This window comes from Rhinoderma darwinii, chromosome 1 (assembly GCF_050947455.1).
Source record: "Rhinoderma darwinii isolate aRhiDar2 chromosome 1, aRhiDar2.hap1, whole genome shotgun sequence".
In the NCBI taxonomy this organism is placed as follows: Eukaryota; Metazoa; Chordata; class Amphibia; order Anura; family Rhinodermatidae; genus Rhinoderma; species Rhinoderma darwinii.
Window position 1 is genome coordinate 424798926 of NC_134687.1, and position 24832 is coordinate 424823757.

Consider the following 24832-nt stretch of genomic DNA (forward strand, 5'->3'; position numbering starts at 1 on the left):
CAGCCCCCATGTGAAATCACGGGGGCTGGCGATCGTAACCATGGCAACCGGACGCCAGACAATGGCTTCCGGGTTGCCATGTACAGAAGCCTATGAGGGCCACCCCGAGGGTGGTCGTCGTAGGCTTCCTGTCAGTGTGACTGTCACGTCACAATGACAGTTGGAATGCATTACACTACGTGTGTAGTGTAATGTATTCCAGCAGCGATCAGAGCTGCAAGTCTAAGTGTCCCCTAGTGGGACAAGTGAAAAAAGAATAAAAGTGTAAAAATAAAAGTTATCAGTGACATAAACATGAACTGCTTTTTTTCCTATAATAACTCTTTTATTATAGGAAAAAAATGAACACGTAAAAAAAAGTACACATATTTGGTATTACCGCGTTCGTAACGACCCCAACTATAAAACTATAATATTGTTTTTCCCGCAGGGTGAGCCACCGCAAAAAAAAAAAAATGAAAAACAAAGCGAGAATCACTGTTTTTTGGTCACCACCCCTCCAAAAATATACAATAAAAAGTCGCATGTACGCCAAAATTGTACCGATACAAACTTCAACCCGTCCCGCAGAAAACAAGCCCTTACACAGCTTTTTTTACTGAAAAATAAAAAAGTTATGGCTCTCAGAATATGGTGACACAAAAAATAAATTATTTTCTAAATAAGATATTTTATTGCGCAAACGCTGCAAAACATAAAAAAACCTATATACATATGGTATCGCCATAATCGTACTGACCCGCAGAATAAAATATAATGGTCATTTATAGCCCAGGGTGAACGCTGTAAAAAATAAATAAAAATCATTGTCAGAATTGATGGTTTTTGTCACCTGGCTTGCAGAAAAATGGAATAAAAAGTGATCAACAAAATCGCATGTACCCCAAAATGGTACCAATGAAAATTACAGATTGTCCCGCAACAAATAAGCCCTCACGCAGCTCCGGTGGTGAAAAAATAAAAAAAAGTTCCGGCTCCCAGATTATGGCGATGCAAAATGTGCAGAGCGTTCCAAAAGCGGATAACATTGGGCGCCATTTATAATATAAGTGCAACACTGGCCACATATCTGCAGATTATTATTTATTTACCCCATTATTATACCCTCTTATTATGCCCCTGATGTACTCTGCCCAGTCTACATTTTCCCCCACATTATAAACTGAAATACCAGCAAAACGCCAGAGCTACTACCAAGCAAAATCTGCGCTCCAAGAGCCAGATGCCGCTCCCTCCCTTCTGAGCCCTACAGTGTGGCCAAACAGCCATTTACGTCCACCGATATGGCATCGCCATACCCGGGAGAACCCGGTTAATATTTTATTTGTGGCACAAACTGGGCACAACATATAGTGCACTAAAATGGCACATCAGTGGAAAATTTTAATTTTCACTTTCCACCATCGGCTGTGCATTAAATCCTTTGTGCACCATGACTTAATAGCATGTCGTGGTGTGGGGGGTGATATATGGAGCGTCTCACGTGCTGTTACGGACAGAAACAGCGATCGCGCTGTTACAGGATCATGTAAAAATGACAATATACTGCAATACATTAGTATTGCAGTGTATTTTACCAGTGATCTAACGATTGCTGGTTCAAGTCTGCTAGGGGGACTAATAAAATATGTAAAAACAAAAGTAAATAGTTATTATTAGTGGAAAAAATTAAATTTATATTTAAAGTCCAAAAATAAACCCTTATCATATTTTTTCTCTAAAGTAATGTAAAAAAATATACAAAATTGGTATCGCTGCGTCCGTAAAAGTCCAAGCTATTACAATATGCCATTATTGAACTCGCACGGTGAAAGCCGTGAAAAAAGAATTTTAAATGGCAAAATCGCAGTGTTTTGGTCACCGTCACTCTGCCAAAAAATGTAATAAAAAGTCTCATGTACCAAAAAATTGTACCAATAAAAACTACAGCTCGTCCCGCAAAAAATAAGCCCTCACACCACTCTATTGACGGAAAAATAAAGAAGTTGTGGCTCTCGGAAAGCGGGGAGGAAAAAAGAAAAAGCAAAACATGGATCAGTCCGGAAAGGGTTAATTATTTTCCAATGAAAAAACATTTATGACCACACGTGGGGTATTGCCGTACTCGGGAGAAATTGCTTTACAAATGTTGGGGTGCATTTTCTCCTTTATCCTTTGTGAAATTGAAAAAATTCAACATTTTTTTGGAAATAATGTTGATATTAATTTTCACGGCCTAATTCTAATAAATTCTGCAAAAGACGTGTGGGGCCTAAATGCTCACTATACCCCTAGATAGATTCCTTAAGTGGTGTAGTTTCCCAAATGGGGTTACTTTTGGGGGGCTTCCACTGTTTCAGTCTCTCAGGGGCTTTGCAAATTCGACATGACACCCAAAAACTATTCCAGCTAAATTTGAGCTCCAAAAGCCAAATGGTGCCCCTTCCCTTCTAAGCCCCGGTGTGGGTCCAAACAGCAGTTTATTACCACATATGGGGTATTTACGTAATCAGGAGAAATTGTTTTACAAATGTTGGGGTGCTTTTTCTCCTTTATTCCTTGTAAAAATGTAAAATTTCTATTTCGATTTTTGCCTTTACAGACTAATTCCAATGACTTCAGCAAAACAACTGTGGGGTCAAAATGCTAACTTTACCCCTAGAAAAATTCCTTGAGGGGTGTAGTTTCCAAAATGGGGTCACTATTAGGGGGTTTCCACGGTTTTCCACGGTTTTCATCCCTCCAGTGCATTGTAAATGCGACACGGCACTGAAAACCATTCCAGCAAAATCAGAAATCCAAAATCCAAATGGTGCTCCTTCTCTTCTGAGGCCTGCTGTGGGTCCAAACAGCAGTTTATTACCACATATGGGGTATTGCTATAATCGTAAGAAATTGCTTTACATATGTTGGGGTGTTTTTTCTACTTTATTCCTTGTAAAAATTTAAAATTTTTACGTTTTTTCACAAAAAAGTAGATTTTCATCTTCACATACTAATTCAAATAAATTTAGCAAAAAAACTGTGGGTTCAAAATGCTATCTATACCCATAGATAAATTCCTTGAGGGGTATAGTTTCCAAAATGGGGTCACTTTTGGGTGGTCTTTACTGTTTTGGTACCACAAGACCTATTCAAACCTGACATGGTGCCTAAAATATATTCTAAAAAAAGGAGGCCCCAAAATCCACTAGGTGCTCCTTTGCTTCCGAGGCCTGTGTTTCAGTCCATTACCGCACTAGGACCACATGTGGGATATTTCTAAAAACTGCAGAATCTGGGCAATAAATATTGAGTTGCATTTCTCGGGTAAAACCTTCTGTGGTAGAGAAAAAATGTATTACAAATTAATTTTCGAAAAAAAAAATGAAATTTGTAAATTTCACCTCTACTTTGCTTTCATTCCTGTGAAACGCCTAAAGGGTTAAAACACTTTCTGAATGCTGTTTTGAATACTTTGAGGGGTGCAGTTTTCAATATGGGGTGATTTATGGGGACTTTCTAATATATAAGGCCCTCAAAGCCACTTCAGAACTGAACTGGTCCCTGAAAAAATAGGCTTTAGAAATTTTCTTGAAAATATGAGAAATTGCTGCTAAAGTTCGAAGCCTTGTAACGTCCTAGAAAAATAAAAGAATGTTCAAAAAACGATGCAAATATAAAGTAGACATATGGGATATAGGAACTAGTAACTATTTTGTGTGGTATTACTATCTGTTTTACAAGTAGATGCATTTAAATTTAGAAAAATGCAAATTTTTGCTAATTTTCTCTAAATCTTGGTGTTTTTTACAAATAAATATTGAATTTAGCGAACAAATTTTTTCCATAACATAGAGTACAATATGTCACAAGAAAACAGGCTCAGAATCACTTGGATAGGCAAAAGCATTCCGGAGTTACTACCACATAAAGTGACATGTCAGATTTGAAAAATCGGCTTCGTCCTGAAGGGCAAAACAGGCTCAGTCCTGAAGGGGTTAATCTTTATTTTGTACGGTTTCTGGTCTTCTGTCTCCTGATTTTATTTTATTTTTTATTTTTTTTAATTCGGTCTTATTATTTGTATAGTTTTTCTAGGTAGTCACAGTTAAATAAGCATTTGCATATCTTTTTTTTTTTTTTGTCCCTCATTCCAAGACTATGAATATTATTGTAATTGTTATAATTTTTTTTATCATGTTTTGTATTTCTTCCCAAAGTGATGCTCCACCTTTTGGTTAAGCCTTTCCCTGAATTAGACTTCTTTTTTTTTTTTTTTTTTTTTTTTTTTAATGAAAGTAGACCACTTACACATTGCAAAAATGCCACCCTGCGCATTACACTGATGCTATTTTGCATCAAATTGTAGGCTAACGTAAAAAAGGCATAAAAAGTCTAATTAGATCAGAGCCTGAGATGCACAACACCTCCTAAAAATAAAAGTACAAGATGTGCAACGTTTATACATGCCACTTAAGCCTGTGTCTACATGCACACAAAGTTCATTCGGAAAGTCTTCATACCCTTTCACTTTTTCACATTTTATGTTGAGCCCTTGTGCTAAAATAAAAAAAAATAATGCACGTTTTTCCTCATCATTCTGCACTCAAAAACGCACATTTTGCATTGACAGAAGTATTCAGAACCTTTGGTATGACATTTGATATTTGGCTCTGGGGGCCTCCCATTTCTCGATCTGTGACATTTTTCTGCACCTTGAATGGAGTCCACCTGTGGTAAATTCATTTGATTGGACATGATTTGAAATTCACTTGGTTTTTATTTTTCCAAAATACAATACAAAAGTATACAACATCCCAATGATACAGCTGTTGTATACAGAACACAGAAAAGGCTTGCACCTTTAGATATCAGAAACGTGCCTCGGACGTTGACATACTGACGTATTAACAGACAAACGAACCTAAAAACAGACTTACAAAGAGTGGTGGTGATAAATACAAGCAATTATACATATGAGATGTCAAAAATGAACAGGATGATACAGGATACGAAAACCATGTATAAGTTAGCACAGATACATTCACAGAGTGACAGAGTTCTTGTGGAGCAGAAGTTGAACATGGGGTAACCCCGTCCAAGGGGCCCATTGAGACAAACACTTCTACTACGAATTGCACTTTGTTACATCTAAAGGTTATAGGCAGAAGTGAAGATAAACCCTGTTTAGCACCTCCGAGAGATTCAGAGCCTCAGCTGTTTTCCCTCTCTTGGCTATATGGAATCTGGAAGCGATAAGAATATGGCTTATTGGCCACCTATATTCTAAAGGGATCTCATCCATCCATCTGCATATCCAATAAAGCCAATGCAGGGGAAGGTAAAAGTTCTGCTCCCATTAATTCTGATATGTAGCGGAAGATACGCTACCAGAATGGGTAGACTGATTTACATGTCCACCATAGATTTAATAATGTGCCCCTTGCTCCATATTCCCTCCAACACAAAGGAGAAGCCCCGGCTTGCATATGTTGTAACCGCACAGGTGTGAGGTACCAACGAAACAGAATTTTCTTAACGGCTTCTATATGATTGACACATTTGGATATCCTATGTGAGTGATGTAAAGCAGCCCTCCAGTCCTCCTCAGAGAACTCCCGACCCATATCCGTCTCCCACTGAGACATGTATTTCAATTTGAGAAATGAGCTGTGGGTGGTTAAGGACAAGTAAGCTGAGGCCAAACCTTTCAGCGATGTAATATCCCAATCCAAGAATCTTTGAAACACCGAAGACGGTCCAGAGGCCTGGAGAGCTGCTGAACCCCTCTGAAGAAAGTGCCTAATTTGCAAAAACGTAAACAAGTGAGTATTCGGGACATGGAATTTAGCCTGTAAGTCCGCAAATGAGCTTAATTGCAACCCACCAAACAGGTCAGATATCTGCTGTATGCCTGCTTGGCACCACACCGAGAGGTCTAAATTAGGTATCCAGTGGGAAAGATATATGAATGGGCATTTCATTAGGGAACAATGATACACTTTATATACCTTAACCGCTTTGCTCCACATCTGAATCATATGCCTAGTCGTAGGTAGAGAGCTGAGGTCAGTTCGCGAACCTACTAAAACACCCATTAAGGCAGCTTTAACCGCTTCAGGACTGAGCCACTTTTGGACCAAATGACAGAGCCTCATTTTTTAAATCTAACGTGTGTTACTTTATGTGGTAATAACTCGGGAATGCTTTTACCTATCGAAGCGATTCTGAGATTGTTTTCTCGTGACATATTGTACTTTATGTTAGTGAAAAAATTTGGTCGATATATTCAATATTTTTGTGTGAAAAACACCAAAATTTAGAGAAGATTTGCAAAAAATTAGCATTTTCTAAATTCAAATGTATCTGCTTGTAAGATAGATAGTTATACCACACAAAATAGTTACTAGCTAACATTTCCCATATGTCTACTTTAGACTGGCATCATTTTTTGAACATGCTTTTATTTTTCTAGGACGTTACAAGGCTTATAAGTTTAGCAGCAATTTCTCACATTTTCAAGAAAATTTCAAAAGCCCATTTTTTTTTTAGGGAACAGTTCAGTTCTGAAGTGGCTTTGAGGGCCTTATATATTAGAAACCCCCACAAGTCACCCCTCTTTAAAAACTGCACCCCTCAAAGTATTCAATACAGCATTCACAAAGTTTTTTAACCCTTTAGGCGTTTCACAGGAATTAAAGCAAAGTAGCGGGGAAATTTACAAATTTCATTTTTTTTGCAGAAATTCAATTTTAATCCATTTTTCCTGTAATACTGAAGGTTTATACCGGAGAAGCACAACTGAATATTTATTGCCCTGATTCTGCAGTTTTTAGAAATATCCCACATGTGGCCCTAGTGCGCTACTGGACTGAAGCACCGGCCTCAGAAGCAAAGGAGCACCTAGAGGATTTTAGGGCCTTCCTTTTCTTAGATTATATTTCAGGCACCATGTCAGGTTAGAAGAGGTCTTGTGGTGCCGAAACAAAGGAAACACCCCAAAAAATACCCCATTTTGGAAACTAAACCCCTTGAGGAATTCATCTAGGGGTGTAGTGAGCATTTTGACCTCACAGGTGTTTCATAGATTTCATTAGAATTGGGCAGTGAAAATGAAAAATTACATTATTTTACAATACCATGTAGCTTTACCTCAACATTTTTCATTTTTTCAACAAATAAATGAGGAAAAGCACCCCAACATTTGTAAAGCAACTTCTCCAGAGTACGGAAATACCAAACATGTGGTCATAAACTGCTGTTTGGGCAAGCGGAAGGACTCGGGAAGGGAAGGCACGCCATTTAGCTTTTGGAGCGCTGATTTTGCTGGATTCATTTCTCTGCACCATGTCGCATTTGTAAAGATCCTAAGGTACCAGAACAGTGGAAACCCCCCAAAAGTGACTCCATTTAGGAAACTACACCCCTTGAGGAATTCATCTAGGGGTGTAGTGAGCATTTTGACCACCCAGGTGTTTCATAGATTTCATTAGAATTGGGCAGTAAACATGAAAAATTTCATTTTTTTCCACTAAGACGTAGCTTTAGGTAAAAATGTTTCATTTTCTCATCAAATAAAGGAGAAAAATCACCGTAACATTTGTAAAGCAACTTCTCCAGAGTACGGAAATACCCCATATGTGGTAATAAAGTACTGTATGAATACACATCAGGGCTCAGAAGGGAAGGAGCGCCATTTGGCTTTTGGAGAGCAGATTTTGCTGGATTGGTTTTTCTGCGCCATGTCGCTTTTGCAAAGCCCCTTAGGTACCAGTACAGTGGAAACTACCACTGCCAGGCTCACTTGGACCACCATTTGGCTTTTGAAGCGCAGATTTTGCTTGGTGTATTAGTGGTATTTCAGCTTATAATGTGGGGGCAAATGTAAGCTGCGCGGAGTACATCAGGGTATATGTAATCTGGGCGGAGTACATCAGGGTATATGTAAACTGGGCGGAGCACATCCGGGCATATGTAAGCTGGGCGGAGTACATCAGGGCGTATGTAAGCTGGGCGGAGTACATCAGGGCGTATGTAAGCTGGGCGGAGTACATCAGGGCGTATGTAAGCTGGGCGGAGTACATCAGGGCGTATGTAAGCTGGGCGGAGTACATCAGGGCGTATGTAAGCTGGGCGGAGTACATCAGGGTGTATGTAAGCTGGGCGGAGTACATCTGGGTATATGTAAGCTGGGCGGAGTACATCAGGGTATATGTAAGCTGGGCGGAGTACATCAGGGTATATGTAAGCTGGGCGGAGTACATCAGGGCATATGTAAGCTGGCCGGAGTGCAACAGGTCATAATAGGATGATGTAATAATGGGGTGAATGAATAATCCATGGATTGGTGTGGTACGCTTTGAACCTTTCCTTTATACACAGGCCGGGTTTATTGGGTATTATACAAAATATCTGCGCTTCATTGTTGCCTTATATAGCCCTATAAGCCGCACAAGGCCCTACAGTTTCCTCATCTCCGCTGCATCTACAGGGTCCACCTGTGGGGTCCAGCAAATGACGATGTCGGGTATTTAGTGAAATTCTACTGGACCTAAAAATGAGTCTGGGCCGTCATTTAGAATCATTTTGCATCATTGCGTTTTGAGAGTCATAACGTGTTATTTTTCCGTTGACGGAGCTGTGTGAGGGCGCGTTTTTTGTGGACCAAGCTGTAATTTTTATTGGTTCCACTTTGGGGTAAATGCAATTTTTTTTTTTCCACTATTTATTCCATTTTTTGGGAGATGAGGAAACCAAAAAACAGCCATTCCAGCACGTTTCTTTGTTTTTTTTTTTGTTTTTTTTTTACAGTGTTCACTGTGCAGTATAAACAACATGTTAACTTTATTCTGCGGGGCGATACGATTACAGCGACACCAAATTTATATCGTTTTTTTACGTTTCACTACGTTCCCACAATAAAAATACTCTTTTCTAAAAAAATCATGTTTTAGTGTCGCCATTTTCTGTCAGCCATAACTTTTTTATTTTTTAGTTGATATCGCTACGGGAGGGCTTGTTTTATGCGTGATGAACTGTAGTTTCTATTGGTACCATTTTGCATTACTTGCAACTTTTTGATCACTTTTTATTAAAAAAATTTTGAGACAAGATGACCAAAAAATAAAATACTGTCATTGTTTTTTTATTAAAAAAATTTACGGTGTTCACTGTGCGGTAAATATAATGTGATATTTTTATAGATCAGGCCGTTCCGAACGCGGCGATACCTATTATGTATAGTTTTTTTTTTCATATTTTTCATTTTTTTTCTAATAATAAAGGAGTTGGGGGGCGTGGCCTAGCGGTGAATGTGAGAGGACGTGTGTGACCGGAGCTCCTGCTGTATTCATCCTATAAGGTCCATATATCCCGTAAAATTCGGGGAAAACAGCTTCCCCAGGGTCCTACCAGAGTCTAGAGGTGGAGGAGCACGAGTGCCCGTTCATAATGACGCGCTCAAAGAAGCAGAAGTCGCCGCCAGCGAGTCCCGGGTCCCGCGCTCAAGATGGCGCCGAGGAGAAGGAGGGCCGCAATAGAGGCCTCCGGCAGGAAGTAGTGGAGAAGCTGGAGAGGTTCGCCCGCACGCCGAGAGCAGGGGGGGCGGCTGCACAGCAGCGAAAGTCGGCTGGAGATCAGGCAGCTGGAGGCTCATCTTATGGATCCAGGTACTCTCCTTTGGCGGGGGACATGAGAAGTGAGGAGGAGGAGGAGGAGGAGGAGGAGATGAGTGGCGCCATGCAGGATCAGCCAGGTGCTGGAGGGAAAAGTGGAGCAAGGAAGGAGGAACCCTCCTTTAAAGGACATTTTGGCAGCGGTGAAGCAAAATTCTATGGTCCTTAATACCTTAGCAAGCCAGATGGGTGGATTGAAGGAGGACATTTTGCTGCTCAGGAATGATCTGCAAAAAGTAGCGGAACGCACCACTGCCGTGGAGGGGAGAGTCTCAGACATGGAGGATGCGATTCCTCACATAAAGCAGGATGTACAAGCACACTCGCAGGCAGTGGCGACATTGCTGGCTAAGACAGACGACATGGAAAATCGGCTGAGACGGAATAACGTTCGCCTAGTGGGGGTTCCAGAAAGAGTGGAGGGAGCGAATCCGGATGATTTCTTTGAAAAGTGGCTGATAGACACATTTGGCAGAGAGGAATTGACCCCTTTTATTTGCGGTGGAGAGAGCGCACAGGGTGCCGACCAGACCCGGCCCTCCGGGAAGACCGCCGAGACCGGTGCTGATAAAGATTTTACATTACAAAGATAGAGACAAGATCCTGAGGAAAGCTAGAGAACGTCAAGACATCTCCTTTAATGGGGTGAAAGTGTCCTTCTTCCCGGATTTCTCTATGGAAGTACAGCGGAAAAGATCACAGTTTATGGATATAAAGAGACGCCTAAGGGCGTTACAAGTGCAATATTCGATGATGTATCCTGCCCGTCTGAGAGTGGTGGCGCTGGGCACAACTTCCTTTTTCGAGACACCGAGAGAAGCGGTTAGATGGTTGGATAGCCATGAAAGTCAGCTGAGACCGGCGGAGGCAGAGGGAAGGCGTTGATCCGGAACAGACCGGCTGACATAAGGAGGCTGGGGATGCGGGACTGAACCAGGTGTCGTATAAAATTGCAAGATATGGCATTGAGGGTTCCTGGTCATGTTTGGACTTGGAGTTGGAGGGCATGGTTGCGGTGAACGCGGAAGACCGGAAGAGGAGGAATGTGTTTATGGACATTGAGGGGTACCGATATGTTGAAGGGATGGTTGTTTATTTGCAAGAAAAAGGCAGCGGGAGGGATGGTCAGTTACGCGGGAAACGTGAATAACGAGTTATGGTATTGTTGAATGTACTGTGGGCGGAGTTGACCTGCCGACGCTTGTTATGGGTAATGGCAGATACGTTCTGTCGCCCCAACCCTTGGAAAGGGGTAGGTTTACGGGGGAGGTTACAGGGGGGGGGAGGGGAGGGAGGGAAAGAGGACCCAGCCGGTCGGATATGTAAAATTACGAGAACAGGATAGGATGTGTTGGGATATGTTGAGGGATGATGGGATCACTTAATTGTTTGTCCTGGAATGTACGGGGCCTGCGGGAAGCCAGAAAACGACAGGCGGTATTTGATTTTGTTAGGAAGCAGGAGGCGAGGGTGATAGGACTACAGGAGACACATATGACTAGGGATTCAGTCTCCATGATGCATAGGGCCTGGGTAGGCCATAGTTTTCATTCTTACCATACTACATATTCAAGTGGGGTGAGTCTTCTCATACATAGGGCGGTGCCATTTATATGTCACGACTCCTTCCAGGATGGGGAAGGGCGGTATGTGGGGGTACACTGTACGATGTATCATTGGAATTGTGTGTTGGTGGTGTTGTATGTCCCCCCTCCATTTTCTAGCGGATGTATCAAGAAAGTGGTGGAGGAACTGGCTAGATACCCGGAGGTGCCGTTACTAGTGATGGGGGATTTTAACGCAGTATTGAATACGAATATGGATAAATTCGGCATGACAGGGGGAGGTTTAACAGCGTTTGGCCATCTTGTTGCTGAAATGGGTTGGTGGGACATATGGAGGGATAAACATCCAAATAGCTTTCAGTATTCTTGTGCGTCTTCCACGTATCAGTCTTTATCCAGGATAGACCTAATCTTGTGCTCACCGGCAGCGGTACCCTTTGTAGCCCAGATAGAATACTTGCAAAGAGCGTTATCGGATCATTCTCCTTTGTTAATGAAGGTAGAGACGGAGGGGAGGACAGGGCGGGGGCAAGGGTGCTGGAAACTCAATGCCTTTTGGCTGAAGTTGATAGATCATAAACAAATTTTAGACCTCATAAAGGAATACTTTCAATTCAACTCGGGAACGGTACCGCAAGAGATACTGTGGGACGCGATGAAGGCGTGGCTGAGAGGGGTGTTCATCCAGCACATTTCGGCAGTAAAAACACGGTCTAGACAATTAGGGGAAGCGCTGCTGGAAAGGGTAACAGAGACAGAAAGGTTACATATAGCATATAACACACCAGACACACTGAAGCATTGGGTGGAGGCGCAGCGGTTGTTAAAACAGCATCAGTTGGAGAGGGCAGATAACAAAAGGATGTTTTTAAAACGCCAATATTGAGGAGGGGGAAACCACTGGACGGTTACTGGCAAGTATGGCGAAGGCTCAGAGGGAGAATAATTACATACACACTATTAAGGGGGAGGGGGGGAAGTCGGAGACGGATACAGGACAGATTTTGAAAGTTTTTCAGCAGTTTTACTCAGATTTGTATGCCTCTAGGGCAGAGCACACACCTCAACAGCTGGAAGAGTATATAGGGGAGATAGACCTTCCCAGGTTGGGAGGGGAGGAGAGAGGGACATTGGAGGAGCCCATATCTCTGGAGGAGCTCCAGGCAGCCATAGGGATACTAGCCAGTGAAAAGGCGCCGGGGCCGGATGGTCTTCCGGTGGAAGTTTTTAAGGAATATGGGGAGGAGCTCGCACCGCAGTTATTAGCCACTCTTAGATAGTTTTGATAGGGGGCGGCTTCCGGAAACAATGTACGAAGCAACTATAGTAGTTCTGCCTAAAGAGGGGAAAGATCCCCAGCTCCCGGGCTCCTATAGACCAGTTTCTCTACTGACGGCGGATATTAAAATCATAGCAAAAGTATTGGCGCTTCGACTAGCTAAGGTAGTGGCTGGGGTGGTACATGGAGATCAGGCCGGCTTTATGCCATCCAAATCGACGGCGGTGAATCTGAGACGGCTGTTCTTGAATTTACAAGTTCTGCCGGATAATCATGGGGGGAGAGCCATTCTGTCCTTAGACGCGGCTAAAGCATTCGATTGCGTGGAATGGAAATATTTGTGGTCAGTTCTGGAGAAAATGGGATTTGGCCCTAATTACATAAAATGGGTAAAGTTGTTATACGTAGCCCCGACAGCAAAGATAAGGGTGAATGGGGTGCTATCGGATCGGTTCACGCTGGAGCGGGGAACGCGTCAGGGATGTCCATTATCTCCATTGTTGTTGGCGGTGGAACCCTTGGCGTGCGCAGTGAGACAACATGATCATATTCAGGGTTGAGATATGGGGGGGTGGAGGAACGAATTGCATTATACGCAGACGATATGCTGCTATTCATGGCGGATACCGAGCGCACACTACCGTTAGTGATGGCCCTAATTAAGCGGTTTGGGAAATATTCGGGATTGCTCATTAATTGGTCAAAATCGGCTCTAATGCTCATGGACCCGGGGGTTATCCAGACTGGGGAGGAGGAGGTGGAGATACCGGTGGTCACGGAGTTTAAGTATTTGGGGGTTAGGGTGACGGCGAAAGCACAGGATTATATGTCCCTTAATGTAATGCCACTGTTAACAACGATAAAAGCCAAAGTAGAGGCGTGGAATAAGTTACCGCTATCGGCTCTGGGTAGGACGAATCTGATTAAAATGATCCTTATGCCCCAGGTGCTGTATGTCCTACATAACTCCCCGGTATGGATCCCTAAATATTGGTTCAGGAGGTTGCACAACCTTTTTAGGGACCTAGTATGGAAGAAGGGAGTACCTAGGATTAAACTGGAGAAATTACAACTGCCTAAAGAGGAGGGGGGCCTGGCTGTGCCCAATGCTTGGGTGTATTATTTAGCTGCCCAATGTCAGCATTTCTGGGGGTGGGAGCAGGAAGAGACATGGGGGTCCAGTGCACGCATCCTATCATATCTGGGGGGGGGGGGGCGGATGGCGAGTACTGGACCCACTCTGCTTCTCATACATAAGGTGTGGTGGCAGTGCAAGCAATTGCTGGGGATAGGAGAGTGCACTAAATATACACCACTCTGGAGGAATGCTTATCTGGGGGAATTGGGTAAATTGGAAGGGATGCAGGGGTGGGAGCAGCAAGGCATAATACGATTGAGTCAGTTGTACGAGGGAGGCATACTCAAATCCTTTCAGCAAATAAGGGAGGAGTTTCAGCTGGACTCCCGCATGTTCTATCAGTACCTGCAGATTCGGCACGCTGTGCAGACACAAGCGGCCAGTGTAGACATGACAATACATGCCGCGGGAGTGTTGGAACATATTGCAAAAGCAGTAACGTCAAAAGGATTAATTTCATTGGTTTATCGCAGGTTATTGGTGGAACATCTGGGGGATCCTATGGCACCAGTGAAAGCTGTATGGGAGAGGGATGTGGGTCCTATTACGACAGACCACTGGGAGGCGGTATTGGCAGCAACATGTACTTTGTCCATTAATGTAGCACAACGAAGATCGCAGTTGTTTCTGATACATAGGGTGTATAGGACCCCGTGGGTGCTGAAACAAATGGGATTAAGAGCAGATGCCAAGTGCCCTAGGTGCCCGGAGGAAAAAGCAGACATCCTCCATATGTTCTGGACATGCGGGAGGTTGGGGATTCTGTGGATGGAAATATTGGAGCTAGTGGGGAGAGTGTTTGAGGTACAGATTCCATGGGATCCTGTGGTAATGCTGCTAGGGTATGTTGGAGATTTGGAGGGGGATAGGATGTCAGGGTTGGCAATCGCTAAAATACTATATCAAGTTAGGAAAGGAATAGCAAAGCACTGGCTGGATGCGGAGCCACCAAGGTCCAAGGTCAAGTTTGAAAAACAATGGGCTAGGTGGATTGATCAATCTGGGTATGCTTCTGTGGAGCTAATGACACTACGGTCACACGTTCAGGTATAGGGCTACTGACGGTGGGGTACATACGGAGAGCAGGCGTAAGATGGGGAATGGAAAAGGGGAAGAGAAGGAGATAGGATTGGAAAAGTGGTATCGAGAAGACCGGCTGGGGGGATACAAGGGGGAGTTGGGGGGAAGGGGATGTTTGGTTGGATATAAATAATTGGGTCTGTGGAAATTTGTTTATACACTGTATGAGAAAGTACAATGACCTGTAAAAATGTGAAGTTTGTTGAATAAAATTGAACTGATTAAAAAAAAAAAATAATAAAGGAGTTGATCAGGGAAACAGGGCAAGTGTTGTTTTTATTATTTATTTATTAACTTTTATTTATTTATTTTTCTTTCACATTTTTTTTTTTACATTTTTCACTTTTTCTTTTATACTGACCTGGGGACTTGAAGATCTGGTCTTCTGATCCCCGCTACGATGCACTGCACTACTTATGTAGTGCAGTGCATCGTAACTGTCATTTTTCATTTGACAGTTAGCGTATTAGGTCCTGCCTCGGGACGTACAGTTACGCCCAATCGCGGGAAGGGGTTAATATCTCATCGAAAGGTATGGACACTCTCTATTTGTGTCCACTGAGTTTTAACCTTCGGGTCCCAACAATAGCTAACCGCCGCCAGGGCAGCGGCCATGTAATACAGATAGATATTTGGTACACCTAAAGCCACCTCTAGACACATGGGTGGTCATTAAAGCTTTAGAGATACGAGCTCTTTTATTCGCCCATGTAAATTTAAGAAGTGTGGATTGTAAATCCGTAATAACAGTCAATGGTATTTGTAGAGGGATAGTTCTCAAATAGTAAAGAATATTCGGCATGAGCCACATCTTTACTAGGTTTATCCTACCCACCCATGATATAATAACATCAGAGACCTGCTGAATTTGAGCCTTAATGGAGGAGCAGAGATCTTTAAAGTTAAAGGCAATAATATCCGCCGATTTAGCCATAAGCTTAATGCCTAGGTAAGAGATATGGCCTTCCGCCCAGCTGAATGGAACTAGTTTAGAAATATGTTTTTTTTTTAAGCGATTTAGAAACGTGAATTGGTAACATTGCAGATTTGGAGTCATTAATTTTATAATAAGATACTTTTACTGAAGGCGACTATACTTGCCAGGACATGAGGAAGAGATTGAACTGGGGAGGTTACAGTCAAGGTCACATCATCAGCATACAGTCCAATTTTATGCTGCACATTACCGACGGAAATACCTATGACATTCTGGTGAGATCTTAGACGAAGCAAATGGCTCCATTATCAAAATGAAGATTAGCGATGAAAGAGGGCATCCCTGTCTTGTACCATTTGACAAGCAAAAGGATTTGGAGATTATCCCCATGAAAATCTGGGCCGAAGGTAAGGTATACATTGACATTATAGCTCTATGGATCCACCCCACAAACCCAAGTTTAGTAAGAACCTGTGATAGGAAGCCCCAGTGAACCCTGTCAAAAGCCTTTTCGGCGTCCAAGGAGAGGCACACCGCATGTACAGAAGAAGACTGAGCAATATGAATTAAGTCTATCATTCTCCTAGTACCGTCAGTAGCTTGTCTGTGCTTGACAAACCCAACTTGGTCTACATTTATTAGTGAGGGAAGGAGAGGGTCCAACCTAAGGGCCAAGATTTTTCCAAACCATTTCAAATCCGTATTCAACAGAGATATTGGTCTAAAATTACCTGGTGATGTTGGCGGCTTCCCTGGTTTTGGCAAGGCAATAATTGTAGCTGCCAGCATTTCCTTAGGGAAAGAACCCACTTGTACTGAGACATTAAATACTTGGGCCAAAGCGTCTGATAAGGTCAGGAAATTTTTATAGTACTCTCCTGAAATCCCATCAGGACACGGGGCTTTCGAAGTTTTGATAGTTTTAATCGCTTTCCCTATGTCTTCTACTGATACCGGAGCATTTAAAGATTCTGTTTGTAAGTCATCTAGCTTTGGGAGATCTAGTCCGCGAAGGAACTCCTCAATCAGCTTGTCTGTAGGCTGGGGAACCGTCTCATCTGTGTTTTAAATTGTATAACTTCTCATAGTATGCAACGAATGCATTAGCAATATCTACCGGATTATGAACTTTGCCTTTTGTAGGGTGACCAATGAAACCTATTGTACTCCTGGCCTGATATTTTTTAACTCTCCTAATAAGTGAAGCCCCAGCTTTATCTCCGGGCTACATAGAAATGTGCTTTCATCCGTTTCAAAGCAATTTCGTATTTGTACAACATCAATAAGTGGAGTTGTTTATGAAGTTCTCTAATCTGGGCCGCAATTTGGGCATTAGGCTTCAACTTATTCAAGCGCTACAGGTGATATAACTGAGTTAGTATGGAGTGTTTACACGACTCTCTCTGCTTCTTTTCAAAAGCCGCTAATTTAATAAATTCTCCATGTATAACTGCTTTGTGGCAGCACCAAAGTGTGTGGATGCAGAAATTTCAGGGGATGAGTTAATTTCAAAGTAACTGAATAGCTGCTGCTAAGGTTTCCTTGTGTTTGGGCATATTCAGAATATATGTATTCATACGCCATGGTCTATGGTTTTGGAAATTTATATTTTTCTAAAACGGTGAGTAAAATTGGTGCGTGATCAGACCATGTAATATGTCCAATAGAAGCTGATTCCACTGCTTGTACCAATTCACGATCTATAATAAACATATCTATTCTTGTGTAAGAATTATGGGTATGGGATAAGTGTAATCTATTTCCCCAGGCTGTAAGTATCTCCATATACCATGCAAGTGTTCTTCTTTCCGTAACTGTGCTATGGAGGGTTTGCCCCTGCCAACCACATTCCACGAGTCCATGTCAGGATAAGATGTAATATTAAAATCTCCACACATTATAAGGGAGTCCTGTTTGACCTTATTTACTAACTTAAGAAGCTTATTAACAAAAAGAGATTTGTCTTTGATTGGGGGTATATATCCCAACTAAGGTGTATGTTTTGTTATTGATATCACAGGTGATAATCCAGTATCTCCCTTGTGTGTCTACCCATGAATCCCTATAGGAAAAGGCCAGTGTATCCTTAATTGCTAAGAGCACCCCAGCTTTCTTACACATTATTTGCCGTGAAAATATGAGGAAAACGGGCATGCGAACATTTAGGCGGGGCAGAATGTTTGAAGTGAGTTTCTTGGACCCAGATAATGTCGCTCCTTGATTGTAAGGCTTCCTTCCACAAACTAGATTTTTTTTATATGGGCTATTAAGCCCATGAGCATTCAGGGAGAGAATTTTAAACACCATCTTAAACAAGTAAAAGCAAGGCGTACCTGATCCATAAAGAAAAAGTTGTAAGTATTAGTACCAGTCATATTACAAAAGACATCACCACCACAACAGATAAACAGCATATAAAAACAGTGTGCAACAAGGCCATACATTAGATGTGTTAACCAAAGGAGTGAGGGCATAATTCTGGGCTATACGTATATAGCCATACACATACACCTATGACCCTCACAAACAAAGTGTGATCGGGGGGGGGGGGGGATATTTAAAGAAGCACTAAAAGTGCACAGGCAGAGAGGACACTCCGCCACTATAGGGACTTGTGTTCACATTATCAACTTATAAAAGGCTTGTCATAACCGTTATAAGAACATATCCTGTCAAGCGCCCCACTGGTGGGAGGATGAACAGGAGGCAAAAATATCAAGATAAAGCGGGCACTGAAGAAAGATCAATAGCTACTCCAAAATGCCCTTGCCAGTCCATCTTGTAAAACAGCTTCCACAGCCTGACCGTGGGTATCACCTGTGAGGAAAATATGCATAAGAAAATGGACCAACATTAATCACACGGCCGGTACTTCCCGCCATTCCTCCTCAATCCTTGCGGGACCACGTGGAGAAGTTCCTTGAGCAGATGTGCAAGGAGAAGTGGGAGGTATTAAGTTACAATCCTTGTTGGCTTTCGCTGCCTGTGCCGGAGATGAAAGAACATGGAGAGACCCATCCTTGTGGACCAGGAGCTTAACCGGGAAACCCCATCGATATGGTATACCACGGTCCCGGAAGAGTGGCAGCTGATAAATCAGTAAAGACTGTGATATCTCTGCAGGAGAGAAGGTTGTTTGAAACGTTTAATGGAGGCCTCCTTTATATGAAAGAAATGAAATCTAGTGATAACATCCCTGGGTAGTGAGGGAGCCACAGACTTAGGTTTCGGCAGTCTGTGAATGCGGTCAAGCACCTTCTCCATTTCAGAAATATCTGGTAGCAGGGTTGAGACAATGTCCACTACATATTTATACAGTTGGTCGTTAGAAATGGATTCCGGGATACCCCTTTGCCTCACATTGTTTCTGCAAGAGCGATCTTCTGCATCCGCTAGTTTAGCGGCCTGTCTCTCCAGCTCATCCTCCATACTGCTTACTTTATCAATAAGATCGTTGTGCGACCCAGTGAGCTCAGCCATCCTAGATTCCAAGTGATCCGTACGATCACCGATGCGTTGTATATCCGCTTGTAGTGTGTGAAGCATAACTTGGAAGTCTTCCTGAATAGATTTACGTAGTGTAGATAACATACGTGCCATTGTTTCTTCCGTCAAGGATGTTGTTGAGGTCTGAATGGGACTATGAGTACCTCCACTGCTGCCGCTTTCAGCTGGTGAAGAGCACGCCATGGTAGTTTTAGAGCGCAGGCTATGCTGAGGCGTATTTCCCTCAGGAGGGTGGAAGAATTCTGTCCGCTTTTTAGGCTCCTTAACTTTACTCGTACGTCTCATATCATGCAAACAAGCCGTATAGCCTTAAAATAGTTGAAATGGATAGTGCCGCAGTTTTCCCCACAAATGGCGGAGTGCAATCACCGCATGGTCATTACATATAGGTTAGAGGAGAACCAGCCGCCATGCTGGATAGAACTTAGCGCCACTGAGCTGCTATGTGCCCCTTTGCAGGGTCAGGCTCATGGCAGATGCACCACACAGATGCTTCCCTAAAGGCAGATGTACTGCACAGTATACGTACCCAGGGCAATGCGCGGCCGTGTAGGCTATGTGGGTGAGCAGCAGGCCACAAACTGTGACTCCTGGAGCCTCACAAAATGGCAGCCGCGCTTTATCCCTTGCTTCAGGACTATTTTATGCCACTCTGGCAGTACTCGGTCTCCAGGATGATGTCCAGCACCTTGTGCAGCTTGCGGTGTGTGTAGTGCACCTTCCGGTGTCACTCTGGGAACTTCGGGAGTGCGGCCGCGCACTTCGAGTCAAAATCGAGACCGGGGATCCAATGAGGGCACAAGGCCCAAATTGCAAAAGTTCTCAGAACCGTCCGAGACTGGTACCAAAACGACCCCCAGAGCAGCGGGGATCCAGTAATGGGGTATGATTCGTCCCTCGCCCCTCCAGAAGGGCAGATGTTGGCAGATTAAGAATTGCTCAGCAGAGCTCTGCAGGAACACATCCTTCCTCACTGCATGCAAGCCACGCCCCCCGATTGGACATGATTTGGAAAGACACCCCTGTTTATATAAGGTCTTACAGCTGACAATGTGTATCAGAGCAAAAACCAAGCCATGAGGAGGAAGGAACTGCCTGTAGAGCTCAGACAGGATTGTGTGGCGGCACAGAGCTGGAGTAGGGTAAAAAAAAAAATAAAAAAAAATCTGCAGCACTGAAAGTTCCCAAGAGCACAGTGGCCTCCATAATTCTTAAATGGAAGAGGTTTGGAACAACCAGGACTCTTCCTAGAGCTGGCCGTCCCACCAATCCTAAGTAATGGGGTGAGAAGGGCCTTGGTAAGAGAGGTGACCATGAACCCAATGGTCACTCTGGCTGACCTCCAAAGATCCTGTGTGCAGATGGGAGAAACTTCCAGAAGGTCAACCATCACTGCAGCACTCCACCAATGTGGGCTTTATGGCAGTGTGGCCAGAAAGAAGCCTCTCCTCAGTAGAAGACCCATGAAAGCCGCCTGGAGTTTGCAAAAAAGCACCTAAAGGACTCTCCGACTGTGAGAAACAAGATTCTGTAGTATGATGAAACCAAGATTGAACTTTTTGGCCTCAATTCTAAGCGTCATGTCTGGAGGAAACCAGACACTGCTCGTTACCTGCCCAATACCATCCCTACAGTGAAGCATGGTGGTGGCAGCATCTTGCTGTGAGGGTGTTTTCCAGCGGCTGGGAAAGGCAAACTGGTCAGGGTTGAGGAAAAGATGAATGGAGCAAAGTACAGAGATATTCTTAATGAACACCTGATCCAGAGTGCTCTGGGCCGAAGGTTCACCTTCCAACAAGACAATGACCCTAAGCACACAGCCAAGACAACACGGGAGTGGCTTGTGAACAACTCTGTGAATGTCCTTGAGTGGCCCAGCCAGAGCCCTGACTGAAACCCGATCAAACATCTCTGGAGAGACCTGAAAATGGCTGTTCACCGAAGATACCCATCCAACCTGACAGAGCTTGAGAGGATCTGCAGAGAAGAATGGCAGAAAATCCCCACATCCAGGTGGGCAAACCTTGTGGCATCATACCCATGAAGACTGGAGGCTGTTATCACTGCCAAAGTACTAAGTACTGAGTAAAGGGTCTGAATACTTCTGTCAATGCAATATGTTTGCTAATTTATTGAAAATTAAAAACTAAGATTGCTAACATTCTGTTTCACTTTGTCATTATGGGGTATTGAGTGAAGAATGATGGGGAAAACTTGAATTTTTATTTTAGCACAAGGCCTCAACATGAAAAAATTTAAAGGATCTGATTCCGAATGCACTGTATCTTCACATAATCCCCAGAATTGAGCTGGCCAAAAATCGCTGTGATTCATATGCTGGTAAACATCAGTCGACAAAGGATCTGGGCTTTAAAATGATTCCAAGATCTAATCTCTAGTCCTTATATTCTGAGTAGGCTTGACAAAAAATGTAATAGTTTTTGTTTCGACAGCTCCTATGCGTCTCCATAGTAACAGACAACTACCAAATCCTGTGTAGCCTGACCTTTTGTCATACTCCCTTTTTTTTTTTTTCCCATCTGTACTCCCTCTTGCTAAATGTATGTTCGCAAAAAGTAGGGGATATATGGAAGAGAGTATATGACTGCAGAATCAGACTACAAATGGTTTGAGGTTACTTGCAGTCTGTTACCATGGAGACACAGGTATACATAGAAGCTGTAGAAACAAAATAAGATCTTTCTAATCAAGACTTTGCAAAGTTGACAAATTTTTCCTTCTCTATTTCATTCGGACCATAAAAAATAATACTTATATATATATATGTATGTGTGTGTGTGTGTATATATATATATATATATATATATATAATGTACCATTGGAAATATTGTCCACAAATGTAATATCTAGCATCTTTGTATAGTATCCTTTACCCTTGTTTTGCAGTTTTCACCTATTTCTTTTAAATTGTGCAGTGTAGAATATAGTAATCCCCGGTTGCCCCTGGAAATGTTAATAAGCTGCTGTTGATGGAATTTAATATGGCTTTATTCTATTCATGGCTTGTGTGATTACCCAGAACAGCTCGGCTGAAGACCCAAAAATAATAATAAATAGCAATAACTTTATGTAGTGCCAGCATGCTTCACAGCGCTTTACAATCCATGGTAGGAGTAAGTATACAAAATTGCATATGGTGAAATCAAATGAATATCAAGAAACCATGAGACAGGATAGAGGACTTTGCCCGTGAGAGCTTACAATCTACAGGACCTGATGTTCATTCACACAATGAAAACCTAAAATGTGCAGGGCTATGGACCTAGCATCACAGTGCTGAATAGATCTCTAAACTTAATTGTTCACATGGTAAAATCATTAACCTGCTTCTCTCTTATTTGTAGCTAACAGGACACCATTATACATTTAAAGGGAATGTGTTGCCAGAAAAACATGTTTTTTTTTTAAAAATTAAACATTTAGTGTGTGGGTGATTAAACATTGTTCAAATTTTTTTTATTTTTTTGCATGAGTCCATGTAATATTATAAATTATTTCTAATTTATAATACTACCCATTTTTGGTCACTAGATGGAGCTGTTCCCAAAATTGCAGCATTGCAACATTGGGTTAAAAGCCCTCGCTCTAGTGAGCTCTCAGCATCCCCCCCCTCCTTTATCCTGGCTAGTGCCGGGATAAACGAGGGGTTTGAACGATGTAACCTCCTACACTGTGTGTCGCCATTTTTTGAGCTAACCCACAGTGTAGTAGGTTTACATACAGTAGTAAACACACACAAACACGAACATACATTGAAATCTCTTACCTGCTCCTGCCGCCGCGGCTCCCTCCGGCCCGTCCGCTCCGTTTGCTGCCGCTAGTGCAAGTGCACAAATCCGGAAGCCGCGACCGGAAGTAGTAATATTACTGTCCGGCCGCGACTTCCGGTCCACAGGAAAATGGCGCCGGACGGCGCCAATTTCGAATAGGACTGTGTGGGAGCGGCGCATGCGCAGTTCCCACACAGACGCCGTACACTGCAGTCAATGGGACGGGAGCCGTTCGCAGTCCCTATGGGACTGTGGCTGCCGTATTCCATGTCTGTATGTGTCGTTAATCGACACACACAGAAATGGAACAAAAAATGGCAGCCCCCATAGGGAAGAAAAAGTGTAAAAATAAGAAAAAGTAAAACACAAACACACAAATGAATATAAACGTTTTTAATAAAGCACTAACATCTTTAACATATAAAAAAATAATTTGTGATGACACTGTTCCTTTAAAGTCCTAAACAAAGTGACCTAATAATAAGCACAGATCAGTCAACAGCAGCTTAATTTGTTTAGTCAGACACATTACATAGTCCACATAATATAAGTTCTGTGCAGTATGGTTTAAACGCTATACCCCTGTGTACTTCTCCCCCCCCCCCTGTGTGGTAGAAGTAGAGTTAATAATAGTATAATAAAGTGAGGGGCATCTTTAGGACACTATAGTGAAAACCAGGCTGTTTGTCAGTAATCTTTTATTAAGACTGTGCTTGTATTCTATTTACTCCACAGGAACCTGCGTCAGATTTTCCAGTCTCTGCCACCCTTTATAGATATCCTACTTCTCCTCTTATTCTTCATGGTTATTTTTGCCATCCTGGGTATGTTCTGTTAGTAACAATATATGTGTGCCTTACTAATTTTGTGTTCGGTCTTATACAGACGAGCATTTTTAAAACTTGAGTTCAGTCCGTTAAACTGATTTTCCATAATCCTTTTTTTTTTTTTCTGCGATTGCCTTCAGTTTGTCAGTTTTTTTTTGTTTTTTTCTTCATCCAGATGGTATCCATGTGCCATCAGTTTTTCAATTCTATAAAAAAAGAATGTGAAGCATGTCCTCAATTGTCCCAACCCACTGAAAACCCTGCATAAACTAAGCAATTCTCATTATGTCCTTACACACTATAAGTGAACTTCAGGATGGCCATAAATGTAGTGATGTGTAAGGGTATGTGCACACAGATATATTTTTCTGCTTGGCAGAAATTGCTTTCTTAAAATTTCTCCAAGATGGAGCATTTTTTCCCACGAGCTGACAAAAACCGCCAAGGAATAAAAACGCCTCTACCTCCCTATTGAAGTTTATAGAGGAAGATTTAGAATGTTTTTAGTGCTGATTCCGACACCGGTTTCCGCACGAAAATCAGCCTAAAAAAAGAGCTGTGTGAACTGTGGCTAGAGTCTGAAACCTGTTTGAAATCCACCATGTTTGTGGTGTGCTGAAGGTGTAATACGCCTGCGTTCCCATTCACTTCAATGGGCAAAAGTATGTCAAAAATGGAAAATTCTGGGACCCACAGACCTAACTTTATGGAAAAGTGTAGTCAACAGTACTACGTGCGATTATACACTTTTTTTATTTTTTTTTAAATGGCATATGTCTGTCTATTAGTCTGTCTGTGTCGCTGAAATGTAACACAGAACGCGGTGTGAATTAGCCTTACTGAGACAATGTATGGTCCGTCAATTATACATAAATTTAGTACTACACAATGACCAATATCTAGTATATGCTACTTCCACCGATGAAAGCTCACATTATTTTCTACCATAAGTTTTCAGAATCTGCTAACATAGCTACACTAACTACAACTCCATCAGCCAACACCTACAATGGCTACTGATCTGTGCTAGCCACCATAATGTCTTGGCCTATACTGTAAATACATTTTACGTT

General features: G+C 42.6%; 1 protein-coding gene across 2 annotated transcripts in view; it reads left to right on the plus strand.

The window, feature by feature from the left end:
- The window catches only part of TPCN1 (two pore segment channel 1), an 84963-nt gene that overhangs the window by 25164 nt on the left and 34967 nt on the right, over positions 1 to 24832 (plus strand). For both annotated transcript variants that reach the window (XM_075830121.1, XM_075830130.1), the window contains exon 7: positions 23668 to 23756. In XM_075830121.1, coding sequence (XP_075686236.1) covers positions 23668 to 23756 — 89 coding nt within the window. The remainder of the gene's footprint in view (positions 1 to 23667; positions 23757 to 24832) is intronic.